Source organism: Syngnathus scovelli, chromosome 20 (genome assembly GCF_024217435.2).
Source record: "Syngnathus scovelli strain Florida chromosome 20, RoL_Ssco_1.2, whole genome shotgun sequence".
In the NCBI taxonomy this organism is placed as follows: domain Eukaryota; kingdom Metazoa; phylum Chordata; class Actinopteri; order Syngnathiformes; family Syngnathidae; genus Syngnathus; species Syngnathus scovelli.
The window spans coordinates 3,778,852-3,805,132 of record NC_090866.1 but is presented as its reverse complement, the minus strand read 5'-3'; the positions used below and the strand labels follow the sequence as shown (position 1 = coordinate 3,805,132).

Sequence of the window (26,281 nt, the reverse complement as noted above, 5' to 3'; positions counted from 1 at the left end):
GAGTGGTGCTGAAGGGACAGCTCCCGCCTCATAAAGTACAAGACGAAGAGCAGCACAACCATGAACCAGCCCAGCTCCCCGTCGTCCAGATCAGCGCTCGCTCTGGGCCAGACCCACTGACACGCAGCAGCCATGAAGAGGCAAAACGTGCGGACCCTCGCACTCATCATCTGTACCCTCACCTACCTGCTCGTGGGCGCGGCGATTTTCGGCGTGCTGGAGTCGCAAACGGAGACGAGCCAGAGGCGAGAGGTGTCCCTGCGCCGGGCCGAGCTGCTCCACACCTTTAACTTGTCCGCAGGGGACTTTGACAAGCTGGAGAAGGTTGTGCTGCAGCTCAAGCCACACAAAGCCGGGGTGCAGTGGCAATTCGCCGGCTCCTTTTATTTCGCCATCACTGTGATCACCACCATAGGTAAGTCAACCGCATTTTCAGAGGGAGGTACTTGTTGAGTTGCGGCACACGGGGCAACAAAAAATACGTGACACGTGAGCTTTAAAACAAACTCTTGACGTGAACACTACGCACCACAGGTGTCCGTTTGCAACACATCATGTAGCCACTACAGTGATTCAAAGCATTGAAGCAGAAATCCAGTCGTCTTAATAAATATAAATAAATAAAGATATAAACATTAATAGCCTAGTGCGTTAAGGAATAACAATTAAAAGTAATGCTATAAACAATAAATATATGCATAATTGGCGAACAAAGAACCCCAATATAAATACTTAAGATGGTACTCACTCATGCCAACATAAATTGAAACACAAATAAATTTGTTAAAAAACAAAAACAAAACTAAAGTCTCAAATCTGTCAGATCATCTCTGAAAATGTGAATGATATGAAATAAAAACATCATACACACATGTTGAACTCCAGCACAGCCATGCACATATGTTTTGCCAGGCTTGACACCTGGGGACACTTTTATAAATAGACAAAACATCAGAGTTTATTGAGCTGGGAACATTTTTGGATGAATTAAAGCAGGGAGGGGGGGGGGGGGGGGGGGCACATGCTGCAGCTGCAGTCTTTAAAGTCAAAGTCAAAGTCAAAGTCAACTTTATTGTCAATTTCTCCAAATGCCAAAGACACACAAAGAAACCGAAATTTCGTTCCCCCCTATCCCACGGTGACAAGACATGGCTCACAACAGACAAACAAGTAAACAAGTATAACAAAAGCGTACTGAATAAATAATGAATAAATAACACAACAATAAATAAATAAATAAGAGGAGCAGAAAAAAAAAGGAGCAAGTGCGCGTACAGCAGACATTCCCGAAAATAGCGCAACAGTGCCGCACACTACGCAGAAGGGGGTAGCGAGTTCAGGGCCCTAACAGCCTGGAGAAAGAAGCTGTTGGCGAGTCTGGTGGTGCGGGAGCGCAGGCTCCTGTACCTCTTCCCAGAGGGCAGAAGGTCAAACAAAGAGTGAGCCGGGTGACTTACATCTCTGGCAATCGAGGTTGCCTTGTGGGCGAGATGGGAGGTGTAAATGTCCTTCAGGGAGGGGAGCAAAGCACCAATAATCTTACCAGCCGTATTCACTATGCGCTGCAGGGCCTTCAAGTTCTGTTCAGTGCAGTTACCACCCCAGACAGCGATGCAACTGGTGAGGACGCTCTCAATGGTGCCACGGTAGAATGTAGACAGGACTGCCTGAGGAGCACATGCACGCCTGAGCTTCCGCAGGAAGTACAGGCGGCGCTGAGCTTTCTTTGCCAGTGACGAGGTGTTTGCGGACCAGGAGAGGTCCTCACTGATGTGCACCCCCAGGAACTAGGTGCAGCTCACCCTCTCCACCACAGCACCGTCGATGATCAGCGGCAGGTGTGTTTAAATACACCCAAATAACAATTTTCTACAAATTGCATAACTTTGTAAAACCTTTAGATGGAGAATTTGTCCTTATGTGTTATTCCCTCTATTCTTCAGCATCTTCTTGTGTGTATGGGTCAAGACAGAACTGATCTCTGACTTGTAACCCAATCAGACACGGGTCTTTTGGAAGTGTGAACTCTACGGCTGCTGCAAACACACAGCGATCAGTGTTCCATGCTACCATTACATATTAATGAAAACACCAGAGCCCGACCGTTGGCCTTGTGGCTCACAGTTTGGATGCTGTACTCACTGTACTCACTCAAGCTCAAGCCACAATGACCTACTGTCAAAATGGCCACACTGAAGCACTTTATACCGATCCTCGTGAGCATAACCGAGAGCCAATATATAAAAATAGACCTGGAGCTAATTTTCCGTGGGCTATTCTTTGAAGTTATAATGTAGTCATTTTAGAAATGAAGTCTTACGCATTAGACCCAAGACAGTGTGAGGACTGAGAATCAAATAAAATCACAGAAATCATGCATGCATCCATTTTACATTTACAAATGAGTTTGAAAAAAGGAAACACTTTTAAGATTGCAGGAGGTCGGGCTCACGCCATGTGTGTTGGCAAGGGTCGTATGGTAAAAATTAAGGCTTCGGGGTAATCGCCCTCGCGGCCCATGTGCGACCACACATGAAGGTCGGGCAGACTGTGTGGAGGACAAACATGAGAAGTGACATCCTCTGGCTGTTATCTGATGTCCACTATATACATCAGATAAAAAACATGGGAGATACTTGAGTTATTCATATGTAGCACATGTTTTGACCACATGTCTTATTTTTTATAGATGGCACAGATTTTGTGTTTGCAATTTCATTGCTAGTTGACTTCATTCATCCCCACCAAGATAAATTACCGTTGATGTTTTTTGGGGCCACATGCTGTGCAAACTCAATGGTATTATTTGCTGGCATTGTAGGTTTGTGATTTTGTTGAAATCATTTTTTAACTGCTGCTTAATGGGGTTGGTTGTTTCATACGCCACCAGAGAATTGTTAAAAATAAAGTGTCAAATTAAACCTCTTTTTTGTTTTTGTACCTCACTGTTCATTTTGTTGGGCCATGAGTGTCACAATCAAAACAATTGTGACAGGCCTCATTAATATTAGCGTGAATGCTTGTATCTCAGCACTCACTTAGTTTCCACCTAATGACATCTTGCAGATGATGGGTGGCCACGATGATGCAACATGACGTGGATAATTTGGAAATTACAGATGTCCTCTCCTTGAAATGACACAATGAACCTTGAGAATGAAGACGACATTTGTTGCAGTTAATAAATAAATGGCCTCCGTGTTTCTGAGTCACTTTTGTCTCGGAGATGCCACTCAAAGGACAAAATGACTAAAGCGATTTTTTGTGAGCTCCCAAAGACATCTTAAAATGTCTACTTGAATAATTGTTACTTCACGTTTGACCTGACCTGGAATATTTTGAAATGATAAAAATCCATATATTGCTTGGGGTGTCATGACATTGATAAATGTTAAAATTTTAGATGAATTTTCTGAGAACAAAGCTGCATGTCTCTCTTGGTTTAGGAGATTCACGTCACATTGTCCTGTATTTGCTCGGGTCGTGATGTTTATTCATGTGTTCAATGGAGAGAGACAATGAGCAGGCTTGGCGGGTTACCGCTGCTTTGTTGGTTGCAGATTTGGGGCAGCACCTGCAAGCATTGACGTCATGCAATTTATGGTCGTTTTGGAGGATTTTGTATTTATTAAATGTGCTCTAAGCTCATTTTGCATCTCACTTGGATGCACTTTTTACCTTTACACAAAAAGTATGACGCAATGGAAATTCTTACTGGTCTGTTGTGAATCATAGGTACTATATATCAAAGTCGATAATGTTTGACTGGAATGATCACCCCCTTGCTCCTGTCGCTCACCTCACGTGACTCATACGAGCTGCTACACGTCTCTGCTTTATGCACCGCAGCCTGAACGGAAAGTTGCCTGACTGGCTAAACAAAACATTTGTATTTATTAGACTCCATGGTCTGGCTGGATCATCACAATTGGAGTTAAACCAAAGCAAATAGTGCACAGTAGTGAGACATGAGTGGGTTTAACTTGAAGCTCCCTTCTGACCCTATTCAGGGTTATAAATATACAACTCATGACGGACATGAAGAATAAGCTTTATCCTAAGTAACTGGCTTCACTGAACTCTATTTTTTTCATGTGAAAGGAAGGATACCTAGAATCTCATGCCCTGGAATATGACTCGATGAAACCAAAAGCTTTTTTATTATTATTATTATTATTATTATTATTATTATTATTATTTAGTAGTAGTAGCAATAGCATTGCCATTGGTACTTTCCTTTCACCGTACTGTATTTCTGTCTAATCATTCCTAATGACTTCCCAAAAAGAAGCTCATCACTAGGAATGTAACATGATGCTTTGTGTGCACAAGCCTCCCTCTGCGTTCACATGGCCGTCCGTCTTGCACTTTCTCCTCTCGTGGTCCGAAAAAGGAAAGGTATTGGGAATGTGAGTTGTGTGTAGACACTTTGGTTATGATTCCCAGAACAATGACTGGATTAAAGTTGCAGTGAGTTTACAAGAAATGTTCAGGGTTCGTAGTAACACAGTGTAATAATTGCAGGGGGAATTCCTTTATACAAGATACAAGATGAACTGAAGTCATGAAAATGTAAATGATAAGAGACAGGAAGTGCTAAGAAATCTGTGTTAAGGAGCTTTAAAAGGGCAGGATGGAAATGCGGATGCTCTTGTAAAACAATTGCTGGAAGAGTGAAATTGCATGAGTTGTTGGTGCTCTAAAACAAACAGCTGTCGGTGAATTCTGTCACGGATCGGTTGGAGCAGGGCGACCAAGTGCAGCTTGGACCAGGGTTTATTGAAGAAAACAAACTACCAGACTCGGCAAACTGACATGACTTAACAAAACAACAAGAGGACTGACCGACAGGGACGTGAAACAAAAGACGTGCATACATTACGACAACAGACGTGAGGACATCAATGATGCGAGTGAGGGGCAGACAGGACTTAAATACAAAACAGTCCAACCAGTCCAATTGACCTCACTTGTCTGTGGCAAAGTCCAAACCGCAATCGGCGGCAACTCTGGAAACATGAACCGAAATCGGCGGCAACTCTGGGGACATGAACCGCAATCGGCTGCAACTCGGGGAACATGAACCGCAATCGGCGGCAACTCTGGGGACATGAACCGCAATCGGCGGCAACTCGGGGAACATGACCCGCAATCGGCGGCATACAAAAGTCAGAGCCGCGTTTCAAAGACCGGACCGCGATCAGCGGCATTCGGAAGGTGGAGCTGTTGCAGCAGCAAGAGCCACCACGGTGGCATGTCAGTCACACAACTAATGATCATATTTAATATTTATGTATCTCATGAGTGTTTAGTTCAGAAGGTTGCAAACTTTTTACACCGGGTGTTGCGTATAGAAAAAAAGGAAAATGGCCGCTTTGACGATGCTTCATCTTCTGTTTATTATACGTGCAAAAACAAATATATAGAGACAATGGTCATTGCACTTTTTGCACAATACACAGAATAGAAGTTACTATAGAAGTTTTTTATACACACTAACATAAGTGGATACAAATAAATATTAAACACAAAAGCGTCCTCTAAAAACCCCAAAGTACATTCTGAATGTCTCCTGTACAATTGAAGGCTCAAAACACAAATAAAACAGGTCTCCTGCGTGATATGGAAAGCAAATACACACACGCACGACCACCTTGGAGAATTCCTCCCTGGGGATTAATATACCGCACTGAGCACAGTGTCCAAAATATTTCAGCGATAGACGAGCTACGGTTACAGAAGCCCCTCCCCCCCCCCCCCCCCCCCAAAAAAAAAAAAACGCCCCAACAATTTCAAAGCGGGTGTTCAATAAATAAAATAAAGCACTGAGCACTGGTTACTATGTCCGCTTCACAGTTCAGCGGGTGCGGGTTCGATTCCACTCCTTGTGTGGAGTTTGTATGTTCTCTCCGTGCCTGGGTGGGTTTTCTCCGGGTCCTCCGGTTTTCTCTCATCCCCAAAACATGCATGTTAGGCTGATTGAGCACTCCAAATTGCGCGTAGGTGTGAGTGCAAGTGCGGATAGTTGTTCATCTCTGTGCGCCCTGCGATTGGCTGGCAACCAGTTCAGGGTGTCCCCTGCCTACTGCCTGCCAGCACGCCCGTGACCCCTGTGGGGACAAGCGGTACAGATAATGGATGGATGGAAAATAAAATAAATTTCAAGTCTGCGTAAATAAATGCCATTTTCCAAATGGATGATAATTACAAACGACTTCAACCTGTCTACTCCAAGTTGCTCACAGCACTGGAGTGATTTGGACTGACAGCAGCAATTGAGTGTAGCTCGCTTGCTTATATACTATACAGTCTCCGAGGGGAATTTGTTTTCCAATTTGTCTTCAGCATCTGCCTAATACCTCAACAAGCCAACCTGAATCAAGTGGACTGTCTCACACACACACGCACGCACACACGCACGCACGCACGCACACACACGCACGCACACGCACGCACACACACACACGCACACACACACACACACACTCACACGCACGCACGCACACACACACATACACCTAATGATAATAGCAATAACAGTCGCAGGTGAGTAGTGTTTACCCTTGAGGGCCGCCATCGTAGTGCAAGTTTATGAGTACACATTAAGTAGGCGTGAAAATAGAAATCCAAACATTTTGATGACCTTGGGCTAAAACAGACTGTGAGCCTTTTGCTTTCTCAAGTAACACCTATATCACGACCATCACATGGGATGGCTCCTCGGTTTCCTTTCCACAGGCTACAGGGGCAAATGATGTCAGAGTGCGCAAAGCAATTACCACAATTTTACAATAATTGCTCAGAAATCAATTTCAAATGTGAATGTATTCGAAAGTGTGGAGCGACTTGGTGGCTGAAATGTGAAGATAAGCCTGAATTTACTCTCTTAGCTTGCAGACAAATTATCCACTTCTTGCCTCGGTTGATTACCCATGCAAAAGGTACATGAGGAATTGTTTCATTATGAGTTACTTTTTTAATTTGCAAAATTAGTAAAATAAATAACAAAATCAACAGAAGTTCCAAGAAGGGTGCATAGAAGTTGATACTGGAATGTGCTTTACCGCCACCTATAGGACTGGAGGAAATAAAATAAGCTTCAACGTTGTCATTCAATAATTTCCCTAACAGGAAATGGCAATTTTGTATTAATCCTAATTGGTTGAGACCTACACCATTAGTTATGAAACAGAATGCTCTTTGCATTACCCTCTCATCAGCCACAACATAACATTAATTATACATTACCGTATTTTTCGGACTATGAATTGCGTTTTTTTCATAGTTTGGGTGGGTGGGGGGTTGACTTATACTGAGGAGCGACTTATATGTGATTTTTTTCACAAATTTTCAAAATAAAAATAAAATAAAAAAGTGAAACCGCGATAAATGAACCGCGATGTAGCAAGGGATTACTGTAGTTTGAACTGCAAGTGATGTCAGCGGCAGAGATGGGACCAAATCACACATGTGCAAGTCTCAAGTAAGTCTCAAGTCTTAACCTTCAAGTCTCAAGTAAGTCCCAAGTCGTTTTTTTCTTGGGCAAGTCAAGTCAAGTCAAGTCCTTAAATAGGTCAAGTCAAGTCCAAGTCAAGTCCTTAAATAGGTCAAGTCAAGTCTAAGTCAAGTCACCTTATTATTGCAATTTTACCCGCAGAATCTGATCTTAGTAGTGAAAAGACAAGATATCAGTAACTTTAAGTAACCATCATTGTCCAATGTGTCTAACCTGTTTAAAAAATATGACAATAATTTGGATTTGCACTGTAATTACTGTGGTGTAAAATACACCATGGAATCAAACAAAAAAGAAATTACCTCATACAATGATTTATTGACAGCTCAATCTAAACAAATGAACGTCTGCCGACAGTGTCTGACACATTTGCGAATATGAAAAAATAATCTGATAAAAATCTGAAAGAAGAAATGTTTTTGTTGCATATCTCGGACTGTGCTGTCCGTCTTTTGCCGTCATAAAAGTAATTGCGATAGCCGAAGGTGATGACTCGCGGTACCGCTCCCGCTGACATGTTTGCGCATGTCTGATATAAAGGGGCGTGATTCTCCAGTCCGGTATCGCTGATGAAACGGTGCCTGTTTCAGATAATTTTACATGTGTAACAAATATTTACTATCAAATTCCCATGGTCGTATCGTCCCACGTTTTAACCAGGTCTCGCAAAGACCAAAAACGTTTAGATTATGTTCCGTGATGAGGTTAACGAGAACTGCTTTCGTATAAAGCGATCTAATATTCATAAAACCGAGTTTTAGTGTAATTGGTCGATCACGGTGCGTATCTATTGAAGGATTTTTAAACGAAATGCGAGTAAGATTGTGTTCTCTAGGGCTGACATCACCTCTCAAATGTTTATTAACGCGGTGGGACGATACGACCGTGGGAATTTGATAGTAAATATTTGTTACACATGTGAAATTATCTGAAACAGGCACCGTTTCATCAGCGATACCGGTCGGGGTGGAGTGATTGGATTTTTCTACTACACCAGTAGAAAGTGTGTTCACATGTACTGTAGCACTACTCAAACTGTGACGCTCTAGTCTACACAAGTCTGTGGAATATTTAGAATATTTAGACGTCAGCGGCGCGGCGCATACGCGGTATCGTTTCCATAAAGGGCGATCGATCGATTTAATGAATTGGAGTGACACAGATAGTTTGATAAACGTGTTATTTATGTACTAGTTATTTGAATAACTCAGAATGTTACGTCAGGCCCGTTCTCAGCTATTAGTTTGTGTTTATGTCATGTTAGCATACCTATCGTTTAGCCTGTTGTTGCTCGTTCATGTCTGTTCTTGGTGTTGGATTTTGTCGAATAAATTTCCCCCAAAATGCGACTTATACTCCGGAGCGACTTATATATGTTCTTTTTCACTTTATTGTGCAATTTATGGCTAATGCGATGTATATTCCAGAGCGACTTTCAGCCCGAAAAATACGGTACATATAATGTCATCTATATTAAGTCTTGCCACACACGGATACTCTGTTCCTTTGTGACCTGGTCTGCTAAGGTGAAGCTGCAGATTGAGTGGAGGTGGAGCAGCTCCATTCCCTGTCTGCCAGCATTCGCCATCTGCTTCGCCCAAGGCAGTGGTCGTCCCACACAAAAAAGGTGTTAAAACAACCTGGACACACACACACAGTTAAAACTGACTCTGACATTTTCTCCGAAAACTATTACGATGAATTGATGGTAGTCAATAATGGAACACAGTACAAATACTTATAATACTTAAAATATTTTGTAACAGTAAACGGATACAACCTCAAGGCCATGTAATGCATCCAATTCCACTTCCCGTTTTATGTAATTTGTGCCAGCGGGCTTTGATGTTTATCAGTAGGCCTCTCGGTGTCCCTTTTTAATCCAGCCTTTCTCCATATTGCATTTACGCTTTCATTAAGTAAACCGATCAGTGTGTCATGTGCCATTGCCAGCGGATGTCACTTTAGGACACAGCATCTGCTCCCTAAAAGCTGCTGGACCAATTTTAGGCTCAACATTGTTGGAATCAGGTGGCAGCTAGGAGCAGGTGAGTGATGACAAAGGTGCAAAATGTCAGAATAAAAGTAAAATGAGAAAATGTTGAGACACAAATGATCACATGGACCACAGGAACGGCGATGTTGTGATTCAGTATATTTTCATTACATGTACTGTGTGTGTTGGCAGTGTTACAAAAGAAACGCTTTGAAATTCCAGTATCTCATTACACAACATACTCTCTTACAGCTCACTCTTTCCTCTCTGGTCTGCCCACACGGGTGCATTTTGAAAGCCCAAATGGAGCACTTGAAACAGACCCGCCGGTGCTTTTGAGATGACCTCTTAAAAGCCCATGACTCAAATATTTGCTTTTGACTAAATGGGCCTTGAAGTTACATTTGTTTTGTTTTGCTATTGCTGCACTAAATCAACATTGTTGATTCTTACAACATGGAATATAGGATCAAGTCCAACATCGTCATGGCAATGCCAGAAATATGGAGATAGATTGGGGTCAAACGTTCTGTATTTGAAAGAACAAAACTTGTAGTACTTGAAAAAATAAAACGTGTTGAGCTTGAAACTTGAAAAATAGAAACATTTATTAAAAAACAATTTAAAAAAAACACCCCCAAGAAGACACAGAAAATGTAAATTGAGTGTAGCAAATTTGAACAGGTTCCCTGAAAAATAAAGATCAGGATCTGAAAAAAACAAGAGTTGAACCTGAAAAAAAAGATGTGACCTCAAACTTGAAAAATAAATGGCGATGAAACCAGAATATAAATAGTTTATTCAAAAAATTTACCAAAGCAAAGCCAAACTATTTTCAACTCGAAAAAAACTTTTCATACAAGTATTTTTATTTTGAATACATTTTTTTATTTTTCAAGTTTCAAGCTTAACATGTTTATTTTCAGTTTCAAGTTTTATTTTTTCAAGTACAAGTTTTGTTTTTTCAAGTACAAAACATTTGACCCCAATCTACCTCCACACAGAAACCTGTCAGGACTCGTCCCCAATCGTGTCATAGTTCTGTTCGTGTGTCTGTGTGCTCGCCCCTCCCCCTCCTGTGTGATTATTCCCACCTGCCTCTCATTACCTGTCGTGTATATAAGTCCTGTCTGCCCCTCACTCCCTGTCGGATCGTCGATGTCGTCCCGTTTGCTGTCCTTGTGGTTTCTGTCTGTTTCGAGTCTGTTTCTGTTTGCAATCCCTGTCGGTCAGTCTCTCATGTTATTAATTTGCCAGTTCTCGTCTGTTTCCCTCGATGCCTCCTTCCACTTCCCTTTTTCCCTCAATAAACCCTGGTCCAAGCTGCACTTGGTCGCCCTGCTCCATGTTCCATCCGATCCGTGACAGAACGATCCGACCATCACAGCGACCAGCGCTTGGACCCCCCTTCACCACCAGCTCCCGCTGCGACGCCCGATCCATATCCGAGCAGGTTTCAGCGCCATGGGCTCCACAGCCGCCGTCGAACTCGCTCCCGCGACACCGGACCCGCGGCCGCCATTGGAGTTCCTCCCGGCGCCATCGGCTCCGTGGCCGCCATCAGACTTCGCTCCGGCAACGCCGGACCCACGGCCGCCATTAGACTCGCGGCCACCATCGGGCCTCACCCCAGCGTCACTGGACCCACGGCCGTCGTCGGACTTCTTGCCAGCAATGCCGGACTTTGAGCCAGCTGCGCCAAACCAGCGATCGTCCCTGGCTCCACTCCCACTGCTGCGGTGCGTGTGACTCTTGCCGCTGCATGCGGTTGTGACTCTCCGTTTGTCCGAGAGCGGTTCGGTTCCCCAAGTCGCCGCCCGTGTGCGGTTCGCTCCCCCAAGTCACCGCCCGAGTGCGGTTCTGTCCCCCAAGTCGCCGCTCGAGTGCGGTTCTGTCCCCCAAGTCGCCGCCCGAGTGCGGTTCTGTACCCCAAGTCGCCGCCCGAGTGCGGTTCTGTACCTCAAGTCGCCGCCCGAGCGCGGTTCTGTTCCCCAAGTCGCCGCCCGAGCGCGGTTCTGTTCCCCAAGTCGCCGCCCGAGCGCGGTTCTGTTCCCCAAGTCTACGCCCGAGCGCGGTTCTGTCCCCCAAGTCGCCGCCCGAGCGCGGTTCTGTCCCCCAAGTCGCCGCCAGAGTGCGGTTCTGTCCCCCAAGTCGCCGCCAGAGTGCGGTTCTGTCCCCCAAGTCGCCGCCAGAGTGGGGTTCTGTCCCCAAGTCGCCGCCAGAGCGCGGTCCTGTCCCCCAAGTCGCCGTCCGAGTGCGGTTCGGTTCTCCAAGTCGCCGCCCGAGTGCGGTTCGGTTCTCCTAGTTGTTTGTTTTTTGGGACGTCGGGAACCGTCCATTGTGAGGGGGGTTCTGTCAGGATTCGTCCCCGATCGTGTCATAGTTCTGTGCGTGTGTCTGTGTGCTCGCCCCTCCCCTCCTGTGTGCCCATGATCAGTGTGATTATTCCTACCTGCCTCTCGTTACCTGTCGTGTATATAAGTCCTGTCTGCCCCTCACTCCCTGTCGGATCGTCGATGTCGTCCCGTTTGCTGTCCTTGTGGTTCCTGTCTGTTTCGAGTCTGTTTCTGTTTGCAATCCCTGTCGGTCAGTCTCTCATGTTATTAATTTGCCAGTTCTCGTCTGTTTCCCTCGATGCCTCCTTCCACTTCCCTTTTTCCCTCAATAAACCCTGGTCCAAGCTGCACTTGGTCGCCCTGCTCCATGTTCCATCCGATCCGTGACAAAACCTCTTAAGGATGTTTTTTTCCTATGTTTCCTAAACCTCTCCCATACGTCCTTTCATCTTTCCGATCCTCATTGACCCTTCACTAGCCCCACCAACCGGCGCATCCACCCCGACGCAAGCCGCCGTTCGGTCCAGCTGTGTTGTGACTTTTAAAACAAGTTTGCATCCAACGACTATCAGTTCCATAAATCACGTGATTTATTTAATTAGTCAACCCCCTCGTCAAGATCTCACACTCCACTTGGAATAGCTCGCTTACTGAGCTCATGGAAAACTTAGCGTCTGCCAAGTTTTCTTTTCATATCCCCTAAAAAGGAACCTGAGGAGTACGCACGGAACTGGACCTTGTTTTATTTTTATGGTGAGAGCAAAACAGAAGCTTAAGTGGTTGGACACACAAAGACGAATTGATGAATATTTGTGTGAATGTTTTAGAGGGGGGATTTCTGAAACAAAATTAAAATGAAACTAGACAGATGCTAACTTGAGGCTGATGTTTTTGTCTGCTTTTTTAGTGTCTTTCATTTTGTCAGTAAACTATTACAAGCTTGCTTGGTTTTCTGTTCTTCGTATGATATTCCTCGAATTCACTTTGTTTGCCCACATGCTCTTTTCGTAGCAGCTGCCAAGAAAGTCTCGGGTCAAAAGTCAGAAACAAAATGGAGCGAGATTCCAGAGACCAAAGCTGTGTTTAAGTGCCAAAGTAAACAAACGACGGGGTCATGTGGAGTTGGAGGTGTCTGTGATTAAGAGACCAAGTCTGTCTAAATGTGGGAAAATCTGCTATCATAGTCATCTTTTGCACTTGTGTCATTTTGTGGTCAGAGTTACAATCTGAAGGGTCAGGCACTGATGTCTTTGGCCTGCCACAGCTGGAGATGAAAGCAGACTGTGGCAAAAAAAAAAAGAAAAAAAAGCAGCCTGCTCAAAGACAGCCTATTCCAAAATGATATGAATTTGTATTTGTGTTTGTGCAGAACATTCCATAGTGTGTGTGTCCTTTTTAAGAGCGCTGTAAATGTAGATAAGTGGGACGTTGCGCTCGCCAGACCACCTAGACGTTCAAATTGCAGTCGTTCAACTGACTGCACCTCACCAATAACGTTGCCATTTTTGTTGTAGGGACCAAGATCCACCATAAAAAAGAGATCCTACTCCACTTATTATTTAAAAAGATGCCTATATTTACACAGTCGTGCCCTGAGAAAAAGTTTAACTTGTTCTGTTACCACACCCATACCATGAATCATCTTTTCCCATTGAAATAAATGGAAATGCCATTAATCTGTTCCAGGGGCCCCCACGAAGCAAAAATAAAAAATGTCGCAGAAGAAATGCTTACAGCCATCTTGAGTCATAAACAATGCTAAAACGTTTTTGAGCTCCCAAAAAGAAGCCTGCCTCTACGATTGTGTACACTGCAATTTGTCACATGAGACACTCTATCCTTTAATTACGCCGGTGCAATTATACACAGAGAAGAACGTCCTGAGGGCTCCGGTTTCCACCTTTGTCTCCCTGTCTCAAGTGGATCTATGATCCACTTGTTGTATTATCCAACATGGCAGTGCATGCCTGGTCGACTTCCACTTCTGAAGACATTAAGACAGTGTTTCCCAACCTTTTTTCATTCATGGCACACCTTTTCATTGGAAAAAATCTCGCGGCACACCGCCAACAAAAATCTGTTAAGCTCCTACATTAAAATCAGTTATATTACAACGAAACACGTAGAGTCCTATTCCTTTATATGTATGGAGAGTCGAATAATTTAATAGAAATAAATACTAAATATTCTTTAAATTGTATTCCTTTTTTTAAATAAAAGTGACAGTTTTTTAAAAAGGTTTTAGACGGTGTAAGAAATAAACTATTTAAAGTGATTGTGATTAAAATAAAAGAATCAACGTGATTTTGTTTACTGTTTTAGACTAGGTCTATAAATATTGCAACAATAAGAACAAAGTCACTTTTAAAGACGCTCTGCTGTTCTGACAGCAGCTGAGTGGCTATCACAGTCGAGGAGTCTCGACTTGACTGCTTATTTTACGTATGTGAAAAATAACCAATCCAGGTTCTCCGGTTGAACTGCATTCTCTGATTTCCATCGGACCACAAACGCACCACAACCGTCATAGTGTCTGTCACTGTTAGCAAAAGCACACAGCAACACACACATAAACTGAATATGTGCCGATGCAATACAATCATATCGACACAATATGAAATCTCAAGATTCTCCGATTCTCCACACATGCACGATTAGCAAGTGGCTGACCAGGCCTTGCGCGAACTGACCAGTGGTTTGGCGATCCTGTTTACAATGCGCTCCGTAATAAATATTGGACAGTCCCACGGCACAGCTGAACGTCTCTCACGGCACACCAGTGTGCCGCGGCACAGTGGTTGGGAAACACTGCATTAAGAGACACTACGAAACAAAAGGGCACCATAATTTCAAATGTTGCAATGGAGTTCCTGATAAATAGGTTCTGGACTCTGTTTTGATCTCAAAAGGCCCAAAGTGCTCAATGAGAAATATACGCGCTTGAGAGCTAACCAATTCATGACCACTCATGTGATACCACTCTTTTAATGTCTTTTGAAGGCACACACTTGGAGTTGCCTAATTAATGAGCGTATTAAAGACACGGGCTGCAATGGGTGGTGTTTTGTCTTGACAAGACCAGAAAGCTTATACTCAGTGTTCGTGATTATATTATCAATTAAGAATAGAGATGTGCACCCATTTGCTAAGATAAATGTGGAATAAATAAATTTTTAAAAAATCCTCAAATTTAACATGCAGGTTTTTCTTCATGATTTCATTCCCTTCTGAAAATGATGTGCTGCAAGGATCTTAAATGAAATGCACCTTAAGGCTCAAAAGCAGTACAAGCACTAATGAGAGGGAGGTGAGAGCGCTGACTAGGGCACACCTGTGCTCCAATGACATTAAGCTTCTCCTGCTTGTTAGTTTTGCATAAGCAATCTTTTAAAATACTCTTAGCATAAATACTAGGCAATTTCCATATTACCATTCATATGACAATTACAGAAATGAGGTTATGAGAGAAGCCTCAGCCTCAGGTTGGGTGGTTGATAATCTTTTTATCAAACCAAGACAATGAGATGGGTTTAACGCTAGGAAAAGTGATTTTTACTCTAAAAAATTCCCGTCACATGAGAACTTTCTCACTGTAGGCAGAGCGGCATGGGTTAGAGGTGGGGATGTGGACGTCTTCAGTTTTACACACAGCAGTAGGACCGCAGGGGCTCGTCAGCTCCTGTGATTGCTGTCAAAGAGCATCGCTGTCAATCAGGTGACGCAGGGCTGTCGATATTTCCTAGCAGCTGCGCCGCTCTTGAACACACTGTGCTGTTCCCGCTCTTGCAAAAGGAAAAGAACAGGAATCCAGTACAGCACCTTTTTTTTTTTTTTTTTTTTTTAAAGAAAATGCATACTCCATTCGAAAAAAATGGGGGGGGAAAAAGTGTCAGCACCACCATGTTAATTTTGCATGAACGTCGGTAGATATTTTCCATAAACGATTAAGAACAAAATTGGTTGGAAATTGATTCTATGAAGGTGAACCTATTGCTGACTTTGGACTAGCTAATGACAGGGATAATAATGATACTGACTGTGATAGGAATGGAAATGTCAGGCCGGGAACAAGGCGAAGGACTCGGATGCAGAGTCGTTTCTATCTTGGATTTATTCCAGCAAGCACTCAGAGCGAAAGTACAAATCAAATCGCCTCTTGCGAGGGAAAACACGTGGCAAAAAGTACAAACAAAAGGTGTCGCACTGAGGCGAGTCAAAAGGCTAAAAGTACAAATCAAAACGCCTCTTAAGAGGGAAAACGCGTAGCAAAAAGTACCAACTAAAGGAGTCGCACTGGGGCGAGACAAAAAGGCGATGGAGACCAAGGCACAAACAAAAGCGTCGCTCGGTGGCGAGACAAAAAGGAGGGTTCTTACAGAGAGTTCAGGCATCAAGGGATCGCTGGTGGTCGGGACGAGGCAAGACACACTGGCACAAGACAAGGGGAAGACACAGACTAAATACACACAAAAGGGCGGGGACACAGGTGATGACAATTAGTATCGATTACGCAGGTGCACACAATCGGGATCAGGGAAGACAAGACAACCAACACCGAGGAAGGAAACACAAACTGAATCGGAAGGAACAACAAAATAAAACCGGAAGTAAAATTACGACATCGACGAGACAGAAACCCGGAAAATAAACGCGACCGCATGACAGAACCCCCCCCCTAGGGCCGGATCCCAGACGGCCCAGGAGCCCCAGGGTGAGCCGCATAAAAGTCCTCAAAAAGTCCCGGGTCCAAAATATAACTAGGCGGCACCCATTGCCGCTCCTCCGGCCCATAACCCTCCCAGTCCACCAGGTACTGCCAGCCCCGGCCTCTTCTGCGCACATCCAATAGTTCTTTAACGGTGTAGGCTGTCCCACCTCCCACAGTCCGCGGAGGCGGAGGGGGCGCAGGATCTGGCACCAACGGACTGTCCACCACCGGCTTGACCTTCCCAACGTGAAAGGTGGGGTGGACTGCAAGGGACCTGGGCAAGCGGAGACGCACCGCGGCCGGGTGCACGACCTTGGCGATGGGGAACGGACCCACGAAGCGAGGCGCCAGTTTCCTGGAGTCCCCCCGGTGGGGAAGATCCTTGGCGGATAGCCAGACACGTTGACCTCGCTGGTACACGGGCGCCGGACGTCTCCTCCGGTCAGCCATCCGCTTGACCCGGTCCCCCTGTCGGACCAGCGTGGCCCGAGCCGCCGACCAGACGCGACGACAGCGGCGCACCAAGGCGTGGGCTGAAGACACCGTCACCTCCGGCTCACTGTCAGGGAAGACAGGGGGCTGGTAGCCATACACACACTTGAAGGGGGACATACCTGTAGCCGTGGTGGGCAGGGAGTTGTGGGCATACTCCACCCAGGAGAGGTTCTTGCTCCACGAGGAGGGGTTCTGGGAGACCAGGCAGCGGAGACTTGTCTCCAACTGCTGGTTAATACGTTCCGTCTGTCCGTTTGCCTCCGGGTGATAGCCTGACGTGAGACTCACGGTTGCCCCTATGAGCCTGCAAAACTCCCGCCAAAACCTGGATACGAATTGGGGCCCTCTATCGGAAACAATGTCTTTCGGGAACCCATGAACCCGGAATACGTGGTCCATCATCACGGTGGCCGTTCGTTTAGCGGACGGGAGCTTGGGCAAGGCGATAAAGTGAGCCATCTTTGAAAATCTGTCCACCACTGTGAGTATGGTGGTTCGCCCATGCGAGGTCGGAAGCCCGGTGACGAAGTCCATGGATATCTCCGCCCATGGGCGCGAAGGAATGGGTAGGGGATGCAGCAACCCCATACGGGCGCCGTGGGAGTTCTTATTCCGGGCGCAGACGGGACAGGCTGCAACGTATTCATTGACGTCTGCCCTCATGGAGGGCCACCAGAATCGCTGCTGGATTACAAACAGCGTTCGGCGCATGCCCGGATGGCAGGAGAGTCTGGAGGTGTGAGCCCAATGGATGACTTGGGATCGTAATTGAGCAGGGACAAATAGTCGGTTCTCAGGGCAACCACTAGGGGGTGGCTTGTTACCATTGGCCCGCTGTACCCGGCCTTCGATAGGCCAGGTCACTGCTCTAACCAGGCAATGAGGAGGCAGGATGGTTTCGGGCTTCTTAATTTCTGGATCCGAGTTGAAAACACGGGAGAGGGCGTCAGGCTTGGTGTTCTTGGTTCCCGGTCTGTAGGACAGAGTGAAGTTAAAACGATTGAAAAAAAAAGTGACCAGCGGGCTTGGCGTGAATTCAGTCTCTTAGCTGACTTTATGTATTCTAAATTTTTATGGTCTGTCCAGACCAAAAAAGGCTGCTGTGCTCCCTCTAACCAATGTCTCCATTCTTCTAATGCCAGCTTTACTGCCAACAGTTCGCGATCCCCCACATCATAATTCTGTTCGTCGGGCGTCAGCCGTCGAGACAGGAACGCGCACGGATGGAGCTTGTTGTCGCTCTTGGCCCTCTGTGAAAGGATGGCACCTACTCCTTGATTGGAGGCGTCCACCTCCACCACAAACTGCCGCGTCGGATCAGGAAGCGTGAGGATGGGAGCGGTGCTGAAACGGTTCTTTAGCTCCTGGAAGGCCGCCTCCGCCTCTGCTGACCAGCGGAAGGGGACTTTAGGAGACGTGAGCGCGTGCAAGGGAGCCGCTGTGGCACTGAAGCCCTTGATGAACCGCCGATAAAAATTGGCAAAGCCCAGGAATTGCTGCACCTTCCTGCGTGAGTCAGGGGTAGGCCATTCCTTTACCGCGCTTACTTTCGCCGGGTCCATCTCTACCTTGCCCGGGGCTACGATGAAGCCGAGAAAAGAAACGGTGCTCTTGTGGAATTCACTTTTCTCGGCCTTTACGTATAGTTGGTGTTCAAGGAGTCGTTGCAACACCGTCTCGACGTGAACCCTATGGGTCTTCAGATCTGGGGAATAAATCAAAATACCGTCCAAATATACGTACACAAACCGGTCCAAACAGTCTCTCAAAACATCGTTTATCATGGCCTGAAACACAGCGGGAGCATTGGTGAGGCCAAATGGCATGACGAGGTATTCAAAATGTCCTCGATGGGTGTTGAACCCTGTCTTCCATTCGTCCCCTTCCCGGATGCGCACCAGATGGTAGGCGTTGCGCAGATCTAACTTTGTGAACACCCGGGCTTGCTGTAATTGGTCGAACACGGTCGACATCAGTGGGAGCGGATACCGATTCTTGATGGTGATCTGATTGAGGGGACTATAATCAATGCAGGGACGTAGGGTGCCGTCCTTCTTGCCCACGAAAAAGAACCCCGCCCCCGCAGGCGACGACGATGGTCGAATCAGTCCTGCTTGCAGGGAGGAGTCTATATATTCATTCAAGGTTTGCTTCTCAGGTCCCAAAAGAGAATAAAGCCTCCCCTTGGGTATGGTTGAACCCGGCAGGAGGTCAATGGCGCAATCATACGGACGGTGGGGAGGCAGAGAGGTAGCCTTGGCCTTGCTGAATACCTCGGCCCATTGGTGGTAACACGCAGGGACCCCGGTTAGGTCTGGGGTTGGCGCGTCTGGAGCAGGAGGCACAGGGCGCGGGTTAGACTTGATACAGGAATCATGACAGTCGGACCCCCATCCCGTTATTTCCCCTGATCCCCAGTCTATAGCGGGGTTGTGGCGTTGAAGCCATGGATACCCGAGAATGAGAGGGTTCATTGGAGAGGTCACGACATGTAGCCGTATGTTCTCCTGGTGGGGACCAATTGACAGCGAGACTGGTTCTGTTATGTGAGTTATCTCAAAGAGTGCCTGTCCATTGAGTGCCTTGGCTTTCACGGGAGTGTTCAGTAGCTCAGTCTTTACCCCCCACCGGCGAGCAAATGCCCAGTCTATCAAGCTTTCGTCCGCTCCGGAGTCTATTAATACTTCGAGTTCTATTTCTCTTCCCAACTGTGTAATCCTGCCCTTGGGGAGCATTCGCCCCGGGGACAGAGCCGCAGAGAAGGCGCTTACCTTCAGGGTCCTCCTCACTGGACAGGAGAGAAGGAGGTGTCCGAGCTCGCCGCAGTAGTAGCATCTTCCCTCTCGGCGCCGCCGTAACTTCTCCTCCTCTGTTAACTTAGCTCTGCCCAACTGCATCGGTTCTGGCTCCTGGCGCTGCCGATCCCCGTACAGCCTGGAGTGGTGAACGTCAGGGCCGGCTACTGGGACGAAAGCGGGGGCGTTGCTGCGTCGGTGCTTCCTCCACTCTTGCAGCCGGTTGTCAGTGCGGATAGCCAGAGCGATGAGGGCGTCGAGGTCGGTGGGAAGGTCTAAGGGGATTAGCTGATCCTGTATGGGTCCAGACAGGCCCCGGAGGAAGATGTCATATAGTGCCGCCGCGTTCCACCCGCTCACCGCGGCCAGCGTGCGGAACCGGATGGCGTAGTCTCCGACGGTGTCTTGTCCCTGGACTATCTGACAGAGTTGGCGAGCCTTGTCTCGGTCAGCGGAGATTGGATCGAACACCGTTCGCAGGGCCTGGATGAAAGCGGGGAGAGAGCGACAGGAGATGGAATCCCTGGCCCATTCCGCGGTGGCCCACGTGCGGGCCCTTCCCGTCAGGTATGATACCATGTAGGCCACCTTGGAGCGCTCGGTGGGGAAATCTGCTGGGGAACTCTCAAAATGCATCTCGCATTCTGTAATAAAGGCCCGGCTAAGGCCGGGTTCTCCGGAGTAGCGCTCTGGAGGAGCCAGTCTGGCACCGCCAGTCATGGGAGCTATTGCAAGGGGAGTAACGGGGGAAGCGACGGGTGTACTGGAGGTCGCTGCTGGTCCCGCGTTTAAGAGCGAGAGCACTTCCTGCATTTGCTGACCCAGCTTTGCTACTTGGGTGGCGACCGCTCCTCTGAAATCTTCTTGATTCTTAGCGAGTCCTCGGATCTCTTCTCCCAAGTCGCCCACTTCCCTCTGGTGCTGGGCGAGCAGTGAGGCATGGGAGCGCACTGCGGCGCACAGGTGCTCCGACTCTGCCGAGTCCATGTCTGGCCAGTGTGTACTGTCAGGCCGGGAACAAGGCGAAGGACTCGGATGCAGAGTCGTTTCTATCTTGGATTTATTCCAGCAAGCACTCAGAGCGAAAGTACAAATCAAATCGCCTCTTGCGAGGGAAAACACGTGGCAAAAAGTACAAACAAAAGGTGTCGCACTGAGGCGAGTCAAAAGGCTAAAAGTACAAATCAAAACGCCTCTTACGAGGGAAAACGCGTAGCAAAAAGTACCAACTAAAGGAGTCGCACTGGGGCGAGACAAAAAGGCGATGGAGACCAAGGCACAAACAAAAGCGTCGCTCGGTGGCGAGACAAAAAGGAGGGTTCTTACAGAGAGTTCAGGCATCAAGGGATCGCTGGTGGTCGGGACGAGGCAAGACACACTGGCACAAGACAAGGGGAAGACACAGACTAAATACACACAAAAGGGCGGGGACACAGGTGATGACAATTAGTATCGATTACGCAGGTGCACACAATCGGGATCAGGGAAGACAAGACAACCAACACCGAGGAAGGAAACACAAACTGAATCGGAAGGAACAACAAAATAAAACCGGAAGTAAAATTACGACATCGACGAGACAGAAACCCGGAAAATAAACGCGACCGCATGACAGGAAAACAAATTACAGTTTGCTCACCAAAGAACATGAAACACCACCAAAAGATGGCAGCAGAGCTGGGGGAAAAAACAATACAAGAAAACAACTGAAAATTTGCAACAAAAGCTCACAGCAAAAACAAACCACAAGAAACAAAATGCATGGGCACAGAAGAGTTACGTTAGGCAGACAGACTTTATGATCCAGAATGCATAAAACTGGAGAGGACTATGCGGAAGCACAAAGGGTCATTTTGTCACTCTCTCTCCCTCCCTATAAAACAAGCAATACACCCTACGGTGTCCTTTTCATATGAGCTACAAAAAAATGCAAAGGGCTAGTTAGGTGCAAAAGCACTGATTAGGTGAGGCCACTCCACAGAGAACAATTGCCAATGAATTATTTAAACTCTCTCTGCTGTACATGATACCAATACTTGGCCATTGGCGCCACACATTGCATTCCCATCTCCAGTTTAATTCTTCTGTTGTGAAATGAAGTTTTTGAACTGATCAGAAGATGTGTGGAGAGAATACAAATTGGCTTTGACCAGGTTTGACTCTCCTCCAGTCTTTGTGCATCTCTCGCAGCCTCCAGTAGAGTGAATTAGTCTTGCCCCAGTAACTCAGTAAGTCTCTGTGTCCCTGTCCCACAGGGTATGGTCACGCTGCCCCCAGCACAGATGAAGGGAAGGCGTTCTGCATGATCTATGCCCTCTTTGGCATCCCTCTCACCCTGGTCATGTTCCAGAGTGTGGGCGAACGCATCAACACATTTGTGAGGTTTCTTCTCCATCGCCTGAAGAAATGCCTCGGAATGAGGAGGACTGAGGTTTCCATGTTCAACATGGTGACGGTGGGTTTTATATCCTGCATGAGTACGCTGTGCGCGGGGGCGTTGGCGTTCTCTCAATTTGAGGGATGGACCTTCTTTCACGCTTTCTACTACTGCTTCATCACTCTCACCACTATCGGCTTTGGGGACTACGTGGCGCTGCAGAACGACCACGCTCTGCAGACCAAGCTGGACTACGTGGCCTTCAGCTTTATCTACATCTTGACTGGCCTGGCTGTGATCGGAGCCTTCCTCAACTTAGCCGTCCTCCGCTTCATGACCATGAACGCTGAGGATGAGAAAAGGGATGCCGAGCAGAGGGCCCTACTGGCCCATAATGGCCAGGCTGGCAGACACATGCGCTGCGCGACGGACCAAGCGTCCCCTTCCTCCACAGCGTCGGGATGTGACGGAGGAAGCGGCGGCGGAGGAGCGGCCAGCCGGGGACTGCGCAATGTTTATGCCGAGGTTCTCCACTTCCAGTCCATGTGTTCTTGCTTTTGGTACAAAAGCAGAGAGAAGCTGCAGTACTCCATCCCGATGATCATCCCACGTGACCTCTCCAATTCTGACAGCTACATGGAGCAGGGAGAATCCTTCTCCAACCCGCTTCACTCCAACGGCTGTATGTGCAGTCTGCAGCCCCACTCGGGCATTAGCTCCGTGTCTACGGGTCTTCACAGCATCAGCGTGTACAGGAGACTCAATAAACGAAGATGCTCCATCTAGGCATGATCTTTAGCCCACTTGAATTTTACCTGTGGTAAAAGAAGCATGCCAGCATGGAGGAGACAACTTCAGAGTTGATATTCCCTGGTGGTGATGTCCAAGCAGTCTAGGCTCCAAACACTAAGCACAAGTCAGCCTCTAAGTCAGGCAAGAGGTTAGCCCAGGGGTGGGCAAACTTTTTGACTTGCGGGCCGAATTGGGTTCTAAATTTTGACCGGGGGGCCGAACCAGGAGCAGATGGATGTAGTGTTTGTGTGAAGTAATATAAACGACCTGTAAAGGTCATTACATAAAAGGTTTTGGCCTTTAGTAGGTAGTAAAGCATGGATATTCAAAAAAAGTTTTTGGAAAACAAATGCATTTATTAACAGCATTAAAAAAAAAACATCCCTAAAAAACTGCTATCAGTGATTCTCATAAAATATGACACTGTTATTATGAATAACAGTCTCCATCACTTCAGTGCCTGCAGGTCAGATTAATGAAAGATGTATGTTTATCTTATGAGATCACAACAAACGGCAAACATTCTGACCAAATATATCATCTTGAAGAATCGGTGAAAGCATACATCCAAATAAAGTAATCAAAACGGCAACACGGTGAGGGGTATCTGAAAATCAGAGCAGAGTTTTAACTCACAAACACCTGGTAACAGAGGTGAGGAAGCGGAAAACACTTCCTTAAAGTAAGCCTTAAGAACTTTAAAGGTTAAGATTAGTCACAAACAGGTGGTGCATCAATGTCCTTGAGCATCCTGCATTGTTTGAAAATGAGAATGGTCGCTAGTTTCAATCCCTGCTATTTGTACAGATCATATTCAAAATGCATTTTTTTACAACAAACTTGAAAGCCTCCCCTTCATTTTCAGTGTTCATTTGATGTTGATGTTCATGTGGCTGAACGTCACGTCGCGTACGTCGAGCCAAATTGGCCACTCTTTTTAAACACTCGGCACTCAGTGTCCACCTTGCTTTTCCTTGGGCGACTCATTTTAATGGAAGGATTCCAGGGGAAGGTTTGTGGGTGGCTTTAGCGTAAAACTGTATCCGAAAACTCGGTGCGCAAATTACAAGAATGCTGTCGTCACAGCCCACGCTCTAAATTCGGCACTGCTACAAATAGAGCGCGAGTGCGCCATTTCCGTACTACTGAGTACGTACTTGTAAGTGTGCACCGAGCTTTCTGACACGGCTTCCGGTAGTAAATGCGCAGGCGAGTGGTTCCCCATCTACTGGGGAAACGCAGTCATTGCAGGCAAAATGACCGAAAAAAAAGTTTAATAATACAATTTATTTAGGGTTGGCGGGCCGGATTAAAGGGTCCCGTGGGCCGGATGTGGCCCGCGGGCCGTAGTTTGCCCATACCTGGGTTAGCCCGTCTTCCTCGCCGTTTTGAGGTTGGGGGCTCAAGCCTACCTGTGGATCTTGTGCATGTTCTACCCTAACCATGCTTGAAATAAGAAAAAATATATTGTTCTCACGTTTGATCAATGTCCCACTCAACCAAAAATGATTTGTGGACCTTGGATGAGCCACAATTTTAAAAAAAAGCATTGTTAAAAAATGTTATAACAATGGCACCTATTGATATAAATGAACGTTACGTTTGTTAAACACAGACATTGAGATTTTGCTGGTATTATTTTTAATGCATATGTTTGGTCGAGAAAGAAGAAAGGGGGTAGGAGGTATGTAAATATCACCTTTCTTAAATTAATAGACTGTGTATATGTTGTACACATTAAAAAATGTATATATATTTGAACACCTTAACTGTTTTTTCAGTAATTGTACTGAGTGTCTTTTCCTTTGTGTCATGTTCAAGCCAAATTTTTCAACCGGCTTCGTCCTTTGTTTATCAGAGATACTTTATGTTAAAGTTAAGAATGGTTGTTGCAAATCAAACATGGATTTATGGGACACTCGTGTTTCAACCACTGGCCATTGCCATCCCTTCAATCGGACCTCAGAGTTTTATACAAATGTATTGATTCAATCTTTTCAGTTTCTTCTCGTCATCTGACTCTTGTGTGTACTTGTTGTTTGTCGATATGTTTTCTGATATCGTAGTTGTTGCATATAAACTTACATATCGAATTCACTGCAGCACCTTAGAAGATTGTTGTCTGCTTTTGAACACTGGATGTCAGTGCACATTTGTTTCTTATTCTATAGAAACCAAATTGTTTTGTTTTGATTTAAAACAGACATATGCTTTAGTGTTGATAAGAGATTATCATAAATGGCCTCAGAGTTTGAAACTCATGCACTTTGCTTAAATAACACACTTCAGACGATTTCAAGTTTTCATACAGTGTCCTTTTCAGCTTCAGCCCTGTGATCCATTTGATTGCTATAGTTCGATTTTGGTTAGTTTTATAATATTCCACTAAAGATTTTCTTTCGGACGCATTTATATTTTTCTACATGCAGACACAGACTGACGGCTAAATAAGATTGAACTCGATGATAAATTGCAGTCAATAATGTGTGTAGCCATATGTAAACAAAATAAGTTTACTTTATTCCTAATAAAACATATGTTAGGGTTGATAGATTAGTTTGATCCTATGCTTATGTTGGAATGTAACCTGTAATAATAAAACTCGCTTGTCCTGTCTTAACAAAAGTAGTAGAACAAAGTGCTAAGATCTTTTGAACTGATTGACTAGCTGCAGAGGAAGCAATCAAAGTTGTTTTGTTCACACAACATCGTGAAAGACCCCCTGCTGTGCTTTGATCAGCACCAGGCCCCATCCGGTCTACTCAGACCCCCACTCTCAACCCCCACTCTGTTTCTCTCAATAAAAATGCTCCTTCAAGAGGCCTGAGTCAGACTGCATTCGATCATCTCTGTCCACACAGCGACGAATGGACTCTCCACCTGCAGGTGCTTAAAAGGACTTACTTGTCTCCTGTTTGGTTCTTGCAAAATAAGTTGGAGTGTGCACAACTCTAACAACATATTTTGGTTTAAAACAATGTTTCATATGTTCAAATGGTCTCTTCATTTCTGTACTTCTCACTTCAATACTGCTAGAAGTTGTGAGTACTCGAATTACGTATTTTAGCGATGACCGTTGCTATGGTTACAATCTGTGACATCCTGCTGGTAATCACTACTGAAGGTTTAAGTTCACAAATGACATCTTCATGAGACATTGTTTGTAGGATGAGATAAGCAAGCCTATGTAACATCAAACTTAAAGTGTAAAATGATATCCTGAACACAGTACTTGCACCATGCACCAAATAATTGACAGCGTTTTG

At 46.0% G+C, this 26,281-nt stretch overlaps 1 protein-coding gene across 1 annotated transcript; it reads left to right on the top strand.

The window, feature by feature from the left end:
- kcnk3a (potassium channel, subfamily K, member 3a) lies at positions 1-26,281 on the top strand. The gene is made up of 2 exons (XM_049756480.1): positions 1-415; positions 22,102-26,281. Exons 1-2 carry the CDS (start codon positions 133-135, stop codon positions 23,007-23,009), a joined length of 1,191 nt encoding a protein of 396 aa, XP_049612437.1. The 5' UTR covers positions 1-132; the 3' UTR covers positions 23,010-26,281.

Coding starts and splice junctions, on each gene's coding strand:
- kcnk3a (XM_049756480.1), top strand. CDS start 133: ATGAAGAGGCAAAACGTGCGGACCCTCGCACTCATCATCTGTACCCTC. Junction 416..22,101: donor CACTGTGATCACCACCATAG/GTAAGTCAACCG, acceptor CCTGTCCCACAG/GGTATGGTCACGCTGCCCCC.